Source organism: Callithrix jacchus, chromosome 6 (genome assembly GCF_049354715.1).
Source record: "Callithrix jacchus isolate 240 chromosome 6, calJac240_pri, whole genome shotgun sequence".
In the NCBI taxonomy this organism is placed as follows: Eukaryota; Metazoa; Chordata; class Mammalia; order Primates; family Cebidae; genus Callithrix; species Callithrix jacchus.
The window spans coordinates 155,071,173-155,085,650 of record NC_133507.1 but is presented as its reverse complement, the minus strand read 5'-3'; the positions used below and the strand labels follow the sequence as shown (position 1 = coordinate 155,085,650).

Genomic DNA, 14,478 nt, shown 5'->3' with positions numbered 1-14,478 from the left:
TACAAAGAGGAGCTTATACCATTTCTCCTGAAACTATTCCAAAGCATTGAAAAGGAAGGACACCTCCCTAACTCATTCTATGAGGCCAGCATCATCCTGATACCAAAACCAGGCAGAGATACAAAAAAAAGAAAAAAGAAAAAAAAACTTCAAACCAATATCCCTGATGAACATTGATACAAAAATTCTCAATAAAATACTGGCAAACTGAATCCAGCACCACATCAAAAAGCTTGTCCACCACGATCAAGTAGGCTTCATTCCCAGGATGCAAGGCTAGTTCAACACATGTAAATCTAAACATAATTCATCAGATAAACAGAACTAAAGATATGACCACACGATTATCTCAATAGATACAGAAAAGGCCTTCAATAAAATACAACATCCCTTCATGTTAAAGACACCCAACAAACTAGATATTGAAGGAACGTACTTCAAAATAATAAGAATCACTTATGACAAACCCACAGCTAACATCATACTGAATGGGTAAAAGCTGGAAGCATTCTCCTTGAAAACCAGCACAAGACAAGGATGCCTTCTCTCACCACTCCTATTCAATATAGTATCGGAAAAGCAAGAGAAAGACATAAAGGGCATTCGAATAGGAAAGGAGGAAGTGAAAATGTCTTTGTTTGCAGATGACATGATCCTATATCTAGAAAACCCCATTGTCTCAGCCCAAAAACTTCTTAAGCAGATAAACAACTTCAACAAAATCTCAGGATACATAATCAATCCGCAGAAGTCACAAGCACTCCTATGCACTAACAACCGGCAAGCAGAGAGCCAAATCAGGAATGAACTCCCATTCACATATGCTACAAAGAGGATAAAATACCTAGGAATACAGCTAACAAGGGAACTGAGGGGCCTCTTCAAGGAGAACTACAAACCTCTGCTCAAAGAAACTAGAGGCCACAAAGAAATGGAAAAAGATCCCACGCTCATGGATAGGAGGAATCAAGATCATGAAAATGACCAGACTACCCAAAGTAATTTACAGATTCAATGCTATTCCTATTAAACTACCATTGACATTCTTCACAGAATTAGAACAAAACTATTTTAAAATTCATATGGAACAAAAAAGCTGAATCTAATTTTTAAACAGCCATAATTAGCAGGCATTTAATGAGCGCTTACCTCCCAAGCAAGCAATGTGTACACAGTCTTATCACATTTAACTCTCACCTAAGGCCTGAAAAGAAGGCACTGCTTTCCGCAGTTTGGCAGGTGAGGAGGCTGAAGCTCAGAGACACTAAGTAACTTCGTCTCCAGCCAATCAGCAGCTGAGCGGAAGCTCTTCACCAGACCCTTGGATTCCAGCACCTGGGCCTGGCCCTGTGTGGCTTCCAGCCACTGAAAATTCTAAACCCAGACACATCAAAGGCCAGGTCCTGGGTGAGACAACAAGGGAGTGCTTCTCCTCTCACCTTCATTTTGAAGATTTACAGAGGCCTGAAGAACCTATAAAAGCTTAGCGAGTATCTCCCAGTTGGTCCTGTACTTCCAGGAGTTTTTCTACAGCCCACTGCCAAAACTCATTTTCCCATTTTTAAATGTTGGGGAAAAGAAATCTAGAGAAGAACATTTCATGGCACATGAAAATTCCACGAAGTTTAAATTCCAATGTCCATCAATAAGGTTTTGTTGACATTGTCATGCCCACTGGTTAATGCAGTGGCTGTGGCTGCTTTCCTGCTACAGTGGAGTTGGCCACAAAGCCAAAAATACTAATTTACTTCACAGCCCTTTACAGAAAATGCTGGCAGCCCCTGGCCTGGGCTGTGGTTGGTTCCTAGGGTGCACTGGGCATCATTGCCCTTAGGACACTCCAACACTTGCCCTGAAATACGGTTGCTGGGCCCTGCCATCTGCCTGGCAGCGCCCCTTGGCCTCTCTGAGACCTCCTATAGGAAACCTGTCCCAGCAAGAGCCCAGGTGCCCTCTCTGGGCCCGTTGGGTGGCTGTGCTTGTTAGGTCACACATCAGTTAGCTGCCATGCTGCAGGGCTCAGGCGGTATCTCAGCCTATTTCCCGAAGGGCCCGCGCTGCACTACTCATATGATGGATGAATAAAGGAGCAGATGAGAGAATGAACCCTCAGAGGAGGGGCGCTCGCCTGTCCCCCTGACTCCCATGCCTTGGAGATGAGCCATCCCCAGAAGAATCCAGGGACCCCATCCCTTCCACTCACACCACGCCCGCACCCAGTGCCTCACTTCCACGCAGGCCGCCGTGCTGCTGATGTGGCAGTTCAGGACTTCTGAGTCCATGCCCCTGAGCACCAGCTCCGCCAGCCTCTGCCTGTGGCCCTCCACATGCTGCATGCACAACCTGCAGAGGAGAGACAGTGCCAGGCTGCAGAGGCAGCCCCACCCTGCCTGACATTTGCCAAGAGCTGGGCCAGACCGTGCCGGTGCCTGGTGCCTGCTGGCAGGATCACACTGGACAAGATGTCCTAACATCTCTGGGCTTCCCCCTCCTCTTGGTTGAGGTTGTCAGTGAATCACTCAATGTCTCTATCTCCTTTTTACAAAGAGTGAGGGTGGCTCCTGAGTGACTAGGACCCTGGAAGTAACTCCCATCTCTGGCCTGCTCCAGACCCTGTGCTGCCTTGGGGACAAGCCCTCCTCTCTCTGGTCTCATATCTGCTCTGAGCAGAAAGGGTTTGAATAAAAGGTTCTCATTGCCTGGCATACCACTGCCATCCTAGACTCACAGGTTGACATGCCAATTCCCCAAGAAAGAAGGCATCCAGCCAGGAATGGACCATGTCCTCGCAAGGAGCCCTTCCATCCAGCAAGGGGGTTCCTCTGCAGGTCCCCCTGCCACCCCATGGGAGCCAGGGCCTACCTGGCCAGCAGGCTCAAGCCCTCCAGGAACGTCCTTCTGCCCTGCAGGAGGTCCCACACCGCCTGCTCATCCAGGTCACATGCCAGGTGCTGGCTCTTGATTCTCTTGAACAAGAGCTGCATGGACTTGATGGTGACCCTGGAGGGAGGTGGGGGCTTGTGATGTGCTGCCCTTCTGGGAGCGCATGGCCTGAGGAGGCTGCTGCAATCTGTGAAGTGGGGCCCCAGTGCCCATGGGGCCCAGCCCAAGGGGCTGAGGGGAAGGTCCAGGGAGAGAGTGGATCTGCAAACTCTGAAAACCACACCGTGCTAGACACTCATGAGAAAGGCATCCTGAGTAAGATCAGCTCCCACCAGGAGGAGACAAAGAGAGCCCTTCAGTGCAGTCCAGTGGCAACTAAGGGACAGCCCGTGGCTACACCCAGCCCAGGCCTGCCGCCTTGTACCCACCACCCTGGAGAGCACCTTTGCAGGTTCATCTCCTCGGGCAGAGGTGTGGTGTAGACCAGCCTCCAGGTCTTCAGGACTGGCGAGGCGGCCTCTGGTTGGTGGCTGCTGCCAAGCTGCAGCAGGAGGGTGTAGATGAGGTCAGGGAGGAAGTCCGGGAGGCTGTCGTTCTCATCCAGCTTCTCCATGAGAAGGTGGATGGTGCACAGGGTCTGCAGAGAGAACGTCCAGGGCATCGGGCTCCTACCCAGAGACACTCGAGGAGCCTTGGGGCCTGCGCCTGCAACTCACCATCAGAGGGTCCACTGCAGTCAAGCGCCAGATGTCAGCCTTCAAGGTGGCACTGACCCTGGGGCTGAGCCATGACTGCAGCAGGCCCATCAGGCTGTGGAGCATGGTCCGGGTGAAGGGCACGTTCTCCGACGTGGCCAGCCACACCTCTGCCAGGTGGCTAACCAAAGTCAGGGCATAAGGACTGTGAGTTTTTTAGCATGTGCCCTGGCAGGTAAAAATCCCTTTCAACCCCTCAGCAGCCCCCTAAGTAGAGGTTGGACTCTGGGGGTGGAAACTCAGGGAGGTGGAGGCAGCCATCAAAGTTTGTGTACTTAGAACCCAGGACGCTGACGCTACACTCAGCCCCTTTCTCTGCATGGGCTCACGGTACCGTTGGGAAAGCCACGGGCCCCACGGAAGCCCCGGCTCCACTGCAAGGTGACCACAGAGGCCCCACCTGTTTGACAACTTTACAGACATCTCCCACACTACCTCCTAGTGCCCAACTTGCATCAGGATGGTTGTCAGCAGCTTTCTGATAGTCTATCACCTCATCTGCCTAACACATCTTTGAGGAAGGTATTTTTATCTCCATATTCCACAGAAGAGGGAAGTGAGGCTTGCGGCAGTCAGGCCACCTGCCAAACTACAGTTGGAAAAGGGCCTTCCTAGTTTCCAAGTCCAAGCCCATGACTCTGCTGAGAAGGGAGGTCCCGCAGGATAGGTGCAGAGGCACAGAGAGCGGGGCCTCTGGGAGGTTCCAAAAGGCTAATGTGAGTCTTACAAGTCTAAGTATCATTTAGCAAGGGTAAGCTGAACAAAGACATGTCAACTGACCATCTGAACCCACAAAACCAAATGCACGAGAGAAGGTTGGTGAGTTTGGGTCTGTGGGGAGATGTGGCTGGAGGCCCAGGGGCAGGAATAAATCAGGGGGCACAGTGCACTCATCAGCACCTACTGCAAAGAAGCCATGGGGTGCAAGGAAACACGAAGGGGCACCTCAGTCCTACGATGGCAAGAGACGATGCTAAGTAAGAGGCGACAGACTATCAGAAAGCCGCCAACAACCAACCTGATGCACAATCCTGACACCAGTAATGATACGATCCTGGAAGACGACCCCAGGCTCCGGAACGCACCCGCCAACACCCTCATCACAGGCTGTGAGACCCTGAACAGAAAGCCCAGCTAAGCTCTGCCTTGACGCCTGGGCCATGGGTGTTGTTCGAAGCTTCTAAGTGAGTGGTACCTTGTTATGAGCAATAGCCAGCCAATACAGATTTGGCAAGCTAAGTGGAAGCCAGTGTGACGTGGCCACCAACCATGCCGGCCTGACCCAGGGCACACCACCCCTTACCCCCACCCAGCACCGCACCATGAGCCACTGAGCCTCAGTCAATCACAAAATCTGCACCACCCTCCCAGGCTGGACCCACAGCAGGCCTGCTCTTACAAGAAGCGGCTCCACGGTGGAGCCATGCCTGCATCTCACACAGGTCAGCCATTGTGGCTCTGGGTCCAGGGCCTGCTTTAAAAACTCTTTTCTCTGTTCCAAGCCTCTTACTTAACATGACATCTCCTCACCTCCCTGCACCAGCACAGGCTCCACTGCTCTGGGGATGACTACCTAGCTCTTTCTGGGCCCTCCCAGGTGAATTCTGTTACCACCCAAACAGACTCCCCATGTGTAGGGAAACTGTGCCCAGCTGCCTGTGCCATCGGGCTACAGCACACACAGGAGCTCTGCACTGCTGGCAGAGAAACACCAATAAAGACGGGGTCACTCACGGCCACCTCCGGGGCTGGAGGTTGGGCCATTCTTCCCTTAGCGACCAGGACAAGTCACTTCCCCTCTTGGGATACATTGTGAAAGGAACAGGGACAGCCTGGAGTATCTCCTGGGCTTGCTCAGGCCCTGGAGCCGCATCCTACAGCCAATCTGCCAGAGCTGTGTTTGCAGGGCAGGGAAGAGCTGCTGTGGGAGACACTGAACTCCACAGACACTGTCCCTGCAGGGAAATCAGGACATGTGGGGAGCTACGGGTCCAGATTCCAGCTCCATGTGGTGAAGCTCTACAAGTCTGGGCTCTGTGTCAGTGGCTCATCAGAGGCAAGCCCCTCCTGCAGGAGGTACAAACAGGTAAAGGCCTTCGACCTCCTTCAGGGTGGGGCAAAGTATTGCCCCAGGCTCCAGGCTCCCGGGACACATCGGGTGGTGAGCTGGGCATGATCCAAATGACACAGGAGGCCAGGGCCGCCTCCTCCAGGCACCCACCTCTCCATGGGCAGAGGCTGCCTCAGGAGTGACGTGAGGATGGTCTCCCAGTGGCGGTGTGCCAGCAGCAGGATGCCTTCAATGAGAAAGCACCGCACCTCTGGGTGGTCCATCACCGGCAGGTGCACCAGGATGGTGCCCAGGATCTCAGCCACCTAGGGAGGGGTGGGGCATCACAGGGGCAGCCCAGGTCCCCATGACCTCCTGCACTAACCCCATGACATGCCCTTGCTCCAGGGGCTCTGGCCTAGTTGGACAATGAGCAGGTTAAACCCCCAGCACCCTCTCCAGCGCATCCTCTGGTCTGCCTGGAACTCATTTTCACAGGCTTTCAGTGCAGGAGGTGGTGTGCTCTGGGGAAGAGAGCCTTGACCTCCAGGTCAGCATGCACTTAACTCACCAGGCTACCTTCAACACGCTTCTTTCTATCTCTAGAACTCTGTTTCCTCCTCTTTAGCAGCCAGGGTTGGGGGAGGCATTCTCAGTGAGTGCTGGTGAGGCCTTCGCCCTTCCCTCTCATCTGCGCACACTGGGCAGCCCCAGCCACAGGCTCTGGTGGCCCCACCATGGCTCTGCCACCTTGTCTTCCAGCTCCTTGGTCCACATCTGGAGGAAGGAGCCTATCCAGGTGACAGAGGCCTTGTCATGCTGCAGGTCCATGGCCCCAATGTTCTTGCAGAGCTTCTGGATGAGTGAGACCACCTCATCACAGTTAAACTCTGTGCAGACCACCTAGGAGCAGAGTGGGCGACTCCCTGCCCTCCCCTGCCACTCCATGACTGCAGACACCCCCTCCTCCCCTGTCCCACCTCATGGCCCCACTCCAGGCTCCCACCCTTTCTCAGACCATGGCCACGGCCTCCTCCTGGGCTGAGCCGGAAGGGGCCTGGTCACCCTGTTTGGGTGGCTCCAGGCACTTTCACTCATCACTGTGCCATGAGGCTGCCCATGTGCCCACACCACGTGCAGAGCCTGTCCAGATCATTCCCATGGCACTTTCCACATTCAGTGTGGCACGTCATAGGGACAGGGAGAAGACAACAAAGCAGATTAAGCACCTACTGTGTGCCAGAGACATAGTAGGGACCTGACATACTACAGGCCCTTTCAACACAGTTGGGAGGAGTTGGGCCAAAGGCTGTGGAAGCCGAGACCCAGACTGGACTGTGTGGCCAGCCCAGGAAGGCCCCCCTCCCTGAGCGACAGCTGAGAGCCCCGAGACCAGCCCAGACAGGCTCCCTGGCTGTCACCTTGGTGATTCTGGAGGATGCACAGATCTTTTCCATGTCTGTGCCCTGGAGGTCCTCCTTACATTTCTCAAGCTGCTTCTTCTTGGAAGGGCCCCACAAGGAGCTGGTCTGGCTTGCTGTCAGGAATACATACAACTTCAGAAATAATCAGCAGGGACGAAGGGCCTGGTCACCCCATCTTCGTGGCAACCTCCTGCCCTGGCTTTGTAGGCCTGAGGGCCCTTCCCTGTGGTGGCCTCTGCCCGCACCACCTCTACACCCAGCTCAGAGGCCTGCTCTCCCCTGAGCTCAGCTCTGGCCAGCTCTGTCCCATGCTTGGCATCTGGGAGCCAACTTTATCCCAGCCAGGCCCTCAACGCCCAGCACTTGCCCTCTGTGGGTCAATCTGGGCTAATGAATCTCTCCTTCTAGAAGCTTTCATGGACTGTTGGTGAGCTCTCCCCTCACTGCTCCCGCTGATGGTCACCTTTGTTTCTCTCCATGCCTGCCGGCACAGAGGCTATACTTCCCTCCATGGCAGGCCACAGTCCACACTCCTGGAGTCAGCCCTCTCTCCCTCCCAGAGGGCCTGGCCCTCATGTCCTGCCCTCTCATACTGTGAAGATCCAGCAGGCTGGACAAGACATTCATTGAGGCCATGCGGGTTCTTTGATGGGCATCACAGGTGCACGGGGCGATAAGCCTGACCATTGTGCCAAACTGCCCCAGCTTCAGAGGGATCTGAGGATCAGGAGACCAAGGGGCTCACAACTCTGTGCCCTCACGCACACCTGGGGCTGCCCAGGGGCAACATAAAGGGCAACTTGAGAGGATAAAACTTGCTCTGAAAACACCCATTTGGGGAAAGGGAGGCTGCCACTGCCCATCCCGTGTCCACGTGTCAGCCTCCGCTGCACACAGCTGGACCCCTGGAGGCTGAGCAGTCTGGATCTGTGGGTCCTGGCTCAGAACTAGCTCCAACTCAGCTCTGCACCACCGACTCAGAAGTTCAGTTCACCACCCTGAACTTGGGCCCAGTTGTTCCTATAACGAACGCTGGGGATCACAGAGCTTCCCACTCCCTAGCTGAGCAGCCCGGGCAGGGTACTCTGCCTCCTGGTCTCATGTTTCCTGTCTGCACAGTGTCGGTAATGATGGCACCTCCTCTTGCAGGGAATGTTGTGGGAGTCCAGGCAATGCCCTCCACACAGCCTCTGGCCTCACATCTTACTGAGTGTTGGTCTCGGCCCCTGCCTCACAACCTCTATCCAGGTGCCCAGGACCAGAGTCCTGCCCAGCCCACTTCTCTCTCTGCACCTCCCAAGACCTGACGCCCATCCCGGCACCCCAGCCCCTGACTCCATCATCCTCCTGCCACAGCCATCCTGAGGACAAGGCAGTCAAAAAAGAGGGAGCCAAATAATGTAGAAAATTAAGTCTCATCAGGCTGTGTCAGATGGTCAATCAGTAAAAACACAGCATTGTAAGGATTGTGATACTCGTCACACTTTGCAAAATTTATGATTTTGCAGCACTTGATTTTCTCAAATATTCACTTTCCTAACCAATGTGGGATTCATAACTCTGCATCTTTTTTTCTTCAAAAGGGCTCTCACCACTCCAGGAGCCACAGGCCCCACAAAGCCTGGAGCTCTGCCAACCTCAGTCCCATCCTCTCCCTCCCTGACCCAGCCCAGGGCACCAGGTCACTGCAGCCTCTCCCAAGGGACTCTTCAGACACAGAACTTGGTTTCAAAAGTGCTCCCTCATCTCCCAGACAGAGACAGGAATTTTTCTGTGAATGTCAGAGTGGCAGGCTGGAGGCTGGGGCCTCCTGGACTCACGCAGACGCCAGTGCTATAGACATAGATCCGTGTGAGATAGAGCTGGAGGCTCATGGCCTTTTCCCGCTCCCATTCCTTCTCCGTCAGGATCCACTTTTTCAGGAGCTATGGGTAGAGCCCAGAACACAAAAGTGGGCTTTAAAATCCCTTCCTGGCCAGCTTTTGCCCCCCTCACCCTCCCAACTCAGATCAACTTTCAGTTTTTCCTTATGGATCTAGACAGGCCCCACCATGAAGAAAGATGAGGCTGTGGGCAGGGAGAGAGTGTCCCCATCCCCAGCATCCTCACCAGGATGGTGCCTGGCTGTTGCATTTGTCCTGGCTCCAAATGTCTGCCTATAATGAAGGTCCAGGAGCACAGCCCACCCTGCACTCCAGATGGCCCCAGAGGCCGTTCTGATACAAAAGTTCATTTCAGAGCAAATCACATTACCACAGATAAACAGATTCTTGTCATCACAGGGTCAGCTCATCAACCAGACATAACAATCCTACATGTTTATGCACCTAATAACATAGCCAAATAATACATGAAGAGAAAAAAAATGAAAGAACTGAAAGGAGAAGTAAACAAATTCACACTGTTAGAGATTTCAGTGCCTCTTTCTCAATAATTGATAGAACAAAAAGACAGAAAATCAAAAAGGACATAGAAAACCCAAAAAAATACTACTAACCAACTTGGCCTAATAGACGTTTTGAAACATTACACTTAACAACAGCAGAATATTTTTAAAATACACATGAAATATGTTCCAAGACAGATGGTATCTGGGCAACAATTTAAAAGGATTTAAAATATAGGATTTAGACCAGGCAGGTGACTCATGCCTCCTTTGGGAGGCCAGGGTGAATGGATCACCTGAGGTCAGGAGTTCAAGACCACACTGCCCAACATGGTGAAACCCTGTCTCCACTAAAAATACAAAAAAATTACCTAGGCATGGTGGCAGGTGCCTTTAATCCCAGCTACTCAGGAGGCTGAGGCAGGAGCATCGCTTGAACCTGGGAGGCGAAGGTTGCGGTGAGCCCAGCTCGTGCCACTGCACTCCAGCCTGGGTGACAAGAGCGAAATTCCGTCTCAAAAAAAAAAAAAAAATATATATATATATATATATATATATATATATATATGAGAAAGTATGCCATCAGACAACAATGCAGTTAAATTAGGAATCCAAACCAGATAGAGTCTGGAAAACCCCTGAGTATTTGAAAATTGCCAAATAACTTGAAGGTCAAAGAAGAAATCATAAGGGAAATTAAAAATGTGTTTTGAACTGAAATAAAATTAGAAAACAATGTATCAAAATCTGTGAGATGCAGCAAAAAAAAAAAAAAAGAGTAAAATCTAGAGACTTACCTTATCTGATCCAGATTTCAGGGCTTATTATGACAATAATCAAGACAGTGTGGTATTGGTGTACCACAGGAAAACACATCAACGGAGCCAAGGAAGTGTCCAGAAATAGACCCACATGTACAAGGCCTTTGATTTTCAACAAAGATGCAAAGGCAGTTCAATGGAAAAAGGACAGTCTCTTCAACAAAGGGTGCTGAAACAATTGGCTATCCAGGTGCAAGAAACTGAAATAAACTTTGATCCGTACCTCAGACCATACAAAAATAAACTCAAAATATATCATAGACCTAATCATAAAACCTGAAAATACAAAACTTCTGGAAGAAAACATAGGAGAAAATCTTTGGAAGATTTCTTAGATTTGACACCAAATGCATGATCCATAAAAGAAAAAAAAAAGATAAATGAGACTTCCTCAAAACAAAACCTTCTGCACATTAAAGAATATTGGGAAATCAATAAAAAGGCCACAGACTAGGAGAAAATATTTGCAAATCACGTATCTGATGGACTGTATCCAGAATATGTAAAACATCTAAAAGTGTCCATAAAAAGAAAATAAACAACCCAATTTTTACCTAACCTGCCTTCAAAAGTGCCAAGGTTATGAAAGATAAAGAAAGACTGTGAAGCTCTTCCAGATGAAAGAAGGACAAAGAGACGTGACAGCTAGATGCAGTGCCGAAGCTGGATTGGATCCTGATCCACATTCTGATCCATTTCCTCTGATCCTGGATCAGAAACAGCTCTAAAGGGCATTATTGGGGCAACTCGTGAAATTCGAATGTGGGCCATCAATTTCAATACATGTATCAACATTAAATGTCCTGCATTTGGTCATGGTACTGTTATATAAGAGAGCACTGTTACTCTGGATGTCTGCAACTATCCATGATTCAAACGACACGTGCATTGAAGCAGAGAAGCAGAAGAAAACAGAGAAAGAAAATGTGAAAGAAAAAGCATTAAGAACTGTAAATCTGCATGAAGAGATTTAAGAAACATAAATCTGCACCTTTTCACTACACTTGCAACTTTTTATTAAATGTGGAATTTTATAAAAATGCAATCACTAAAACAATGTTTCATGTACTCTCCTGTGTCCCGTAGTCTGGTCCTCAGGCCAGCTGCTGGGGAGGAGTGGCCATCCCTGGCTCTGGCCCACTGCCAGACAACTCACCTGCACCATCTCCTGCAGCTGCCTGGGGTCCAGCTCCCTCTGCAAGAGGCTCTCCATCAGCTGCTTCAGGGTGCTTAGGGCGTTTGCATACAGGGTCTACAGCCAAGAGGGAGAGAGAGATACGTGGCACCCACAACCCCCCTCCCTGTGGGCAGTCTATGCCAGGGAGGGGTCTGGCAGTCATCCACTAACTTCTGCTCAATCTGAGCTCTTGATACTCATCTTCTCACGTGAAGTACAAGACAACCATTTAAGAGGAATTCACTTTACAAAGCAGGAAACTGAACTCCTGGAGCCCAGTTCTGATTCTTCATCTAGGTACAGGCCCTTGAGGCAGAGATGTCTACCTGTCCACAGAAGATTCCTTCTCCTCTTCCACAGTGTCCTCAGGGAAACAGCCATCCCATCAGGGTCTACATTTCCCAGGACTCCCTGCATGGGTGGAGCCATGTGACTGTGTTTCACCCAATAGAAGGGGGGCAAAATGGCTCTCAAGTCTCCCCTAGACTTTCTTTTCCTTCTGTCTAGGCTGGGTATCAATTCCCATTGATTGGGACCTTGGGATTCATGCTCTGAGGATGGGCAGCAGGTCTCCACCAGCCTGGATTCCTGAATAATTGCACAAGGCAGCTCCACTTCCACTCTCATTGACAATTGGACTTTACTTGATGTGGGTGATAAATATACTTTTATCTTGTCAACCCACTGAGACTTCAGGGTTTATCTGTTACAGCAGCCAGCATTACCTTATATTTACTCATAGAGCTTGATACACTCTGCTGCCTCCACATGCTTGAGGGTGGTTCAGGAAGGTGGACTCTCAGCATTGCCTATGTTAATGTTAACTTCCAGGTCCTGACCCAGCAAATGAGGTGGCCCAGAGGGACCTACTTTAATGGACTCATTGTCCTCTCCTGGGAGTTGGAGAGAAATTACCGAATGTATGCTGGTATCCATCAGCTCACTGTTTTCCTCCGTGGAGTAGAAAGGCTTCAGCTTGCTGGAGAAAGAAGCAGTAATGAGAGAGGAGTGGTCACTGGGGAGGTGCGCTTCTGCTGCCCCACTGCCCAGTCTGGGCATGAAGACACATCCTAGAAGAGGAACAGGCTGACTTCTCCAGTTGGAGGCTCTGGCATGCATCCCTCCCCAGGGACCCTGGCTCTGCCAAGTAACCAGTGTCAACTCTTGCCTGTGATTGAAGGGGGAGCTGCAGGGGTCCAAGGCCATCTCTCCTCTCTGCTGTTGCCTCCTCTGAACCTGTTACTCTCCTGCTCAGAAACAGTCCATTGCTCCTTGATGACTCCAACCATGGAATCTGCCTTCCCAAGCTGGTGCTAGTCCAGGGGCTTTCAAGGGTAATGCTTGGACCAGCAGCAGCCGCAGCAGCAGCAGCACTTTCAGTTTGGAGTTTATGAAAAACACAAATTCTATGGCCCCACCCAAGACCTGCTGAATCAAAAATTCTGGCGGTGGATTGCAGCCATCTGTGTTTTGATAAACCCTCCAGAGGTGGTTGCTAGAGATTGGTGTGTGCTAGCTCCTTCTCCTTCTAGCCCCTTCATCAATAGTTCTCAAGCTTGGTGCATATTAGAGCCATCTTGAGAATTTTTAAGGATCCTCAGGGACTATGGCCAAGCCTCAAGACCTGGAGTGGGACCTGGATATCCATACTGTTAAAATTCCCGTTGAGTTCTATTGTGTCCCCAGAGGTGAGAGCCACCATCCTACTTTAAACTCCTATTCACCAGAAGTATATTGTATTGCACTCCCCTGGGAAGCCCCAAGTACAGTCCTTCTGCTTAAGCCCAGGTCAAAAGTCAAATGCCAACTCTGCACCAAGCCTTTTCCTAGCTCCCTTTGTATAAACTGGGTTGCATTTTGTTGGTAGCCCTTTTTTGTTCTGATATTTTTTATGCCAGTGTGTGTGAGTTTACCTGCAAACATAGTCCCCTTAGTCAGCTCTGAGCTACAATTCTGTTTATATGTATCTGTCTTATCTCTAAGTCCCTAAAAGGCTGGCCCTAGGTCTTACGTATCACTGTGTCCCTTCAGTAGTCAGCATATAACTGCTTAGTTGATGTTCATGACATTTATTTAAAAATCTGCCTGTTTGATGCAGCTTAAAGCAATATATAATTCTGCTATGAGCCTAAGCAAGGAATCCTCCCCCAGAGGTGAGGTATTCCTAGAGATGACCCAAACACTTTAAATACCAGTTTTATAAACTCCTAACTTCTTACCCTTTCCCCCTCCCCACCAATGGATTGACATCTCCAGGAAGGCACCGGATCACTTAGTATGAATGGCATCAACAAATAGTTGACTGAGCATGACTCATGTTGAAGGACGCCCTCAATGCTCTTCAGTGTTATCACTGTCATTTCACTCAAAATATCCCCAGTCAATTGAAGAGCAGCCCACCCACATGCCATCAATCCAAGGAGAAGCAAGATTTTCAACTTGAAATCCTGCTGAGAATTATAGAAGGAGTGGCCGAGGCCAATCCCCATCTTCTAGGCTGGCCCATTGCCCAGAGAGCCACCAACAAGACCCCTGCTACAGAGGCAGGAGAGGAAAAAGGAGGAGCAACCCCTGAAGGAGAACCAAGGATTGGTCTTGAACTTCTCCCCACCCCTTGGAAAGGGATGCGGGCGGGGCCCAGCTGACCTCAGGTGCAAGAGGGCCTCCATCGCGAAGGCTCGCACTGCAGAAACCAGGTTGTCAGTCGTCTCCGCCTCGAGGACCGCCTGCCCAACACAAGCAGGGGTGGTGGCGTTTGGTAACCATGATGGTGGCAGCATTCCCCAGTGTTAGCCCAGGGAAGACCTGGCACTTCACAGAGCACTCTAGCATCCAGCATCTCTTTCATTCTTTTTAGGGCCATTTGGCTGGCATCTCAGGGGAGGCAGCAGAGTAGGAGTGGGGCCCAAGGTGGGCCTGGGTTGCTCATCTACTTGCTGTGTGCCCCTGGGCCAGCACTCCCCCTGCCTGAACCCAAGTCCC

General features: G+C 50.8%; 1 protein-coding gene across 1 annotated transcript in view; it reads right to left on the bottom strand.

The window, feature by feature from the left end:
• MROH2A (maestro heat like repeat family member 2A) overlaps positions 1-14,478 on the bottom strand; it is a 61,440-nt gene that overhangs the window by 7,130 nt on the left and 39,832 nt on the right. The window contains 12 exon segments of the mRNA XM_054258167.2: positions 2,229-2,343; positions 2,863-3,000; positions 3,327-3,520; positions 3,600-3,759; positions 5,860-6,014; positions 6,439-6,591; positions 7,110-7,225; positions 7,706-7,829; positions 8,933-9,037; positions 11,476-11,571; positions 12,367-12,475; positions 14,143-14,222. Of these exon segments, the coding sequence (XP_054114142.2) occupies positions 2,229-2,343; positions 2,863-3,000; positions 3,327-3,520; positions 3,600-3,759; positions 5,860-6,014; positions 6,439-6,591; positions 7,110-7,225; positions 7,706-7,829; positions 8,933-9,037; positions 11,476-11,571; positions 12,367-12,475; positions 14,143-14,222 (1,545 nt within the window).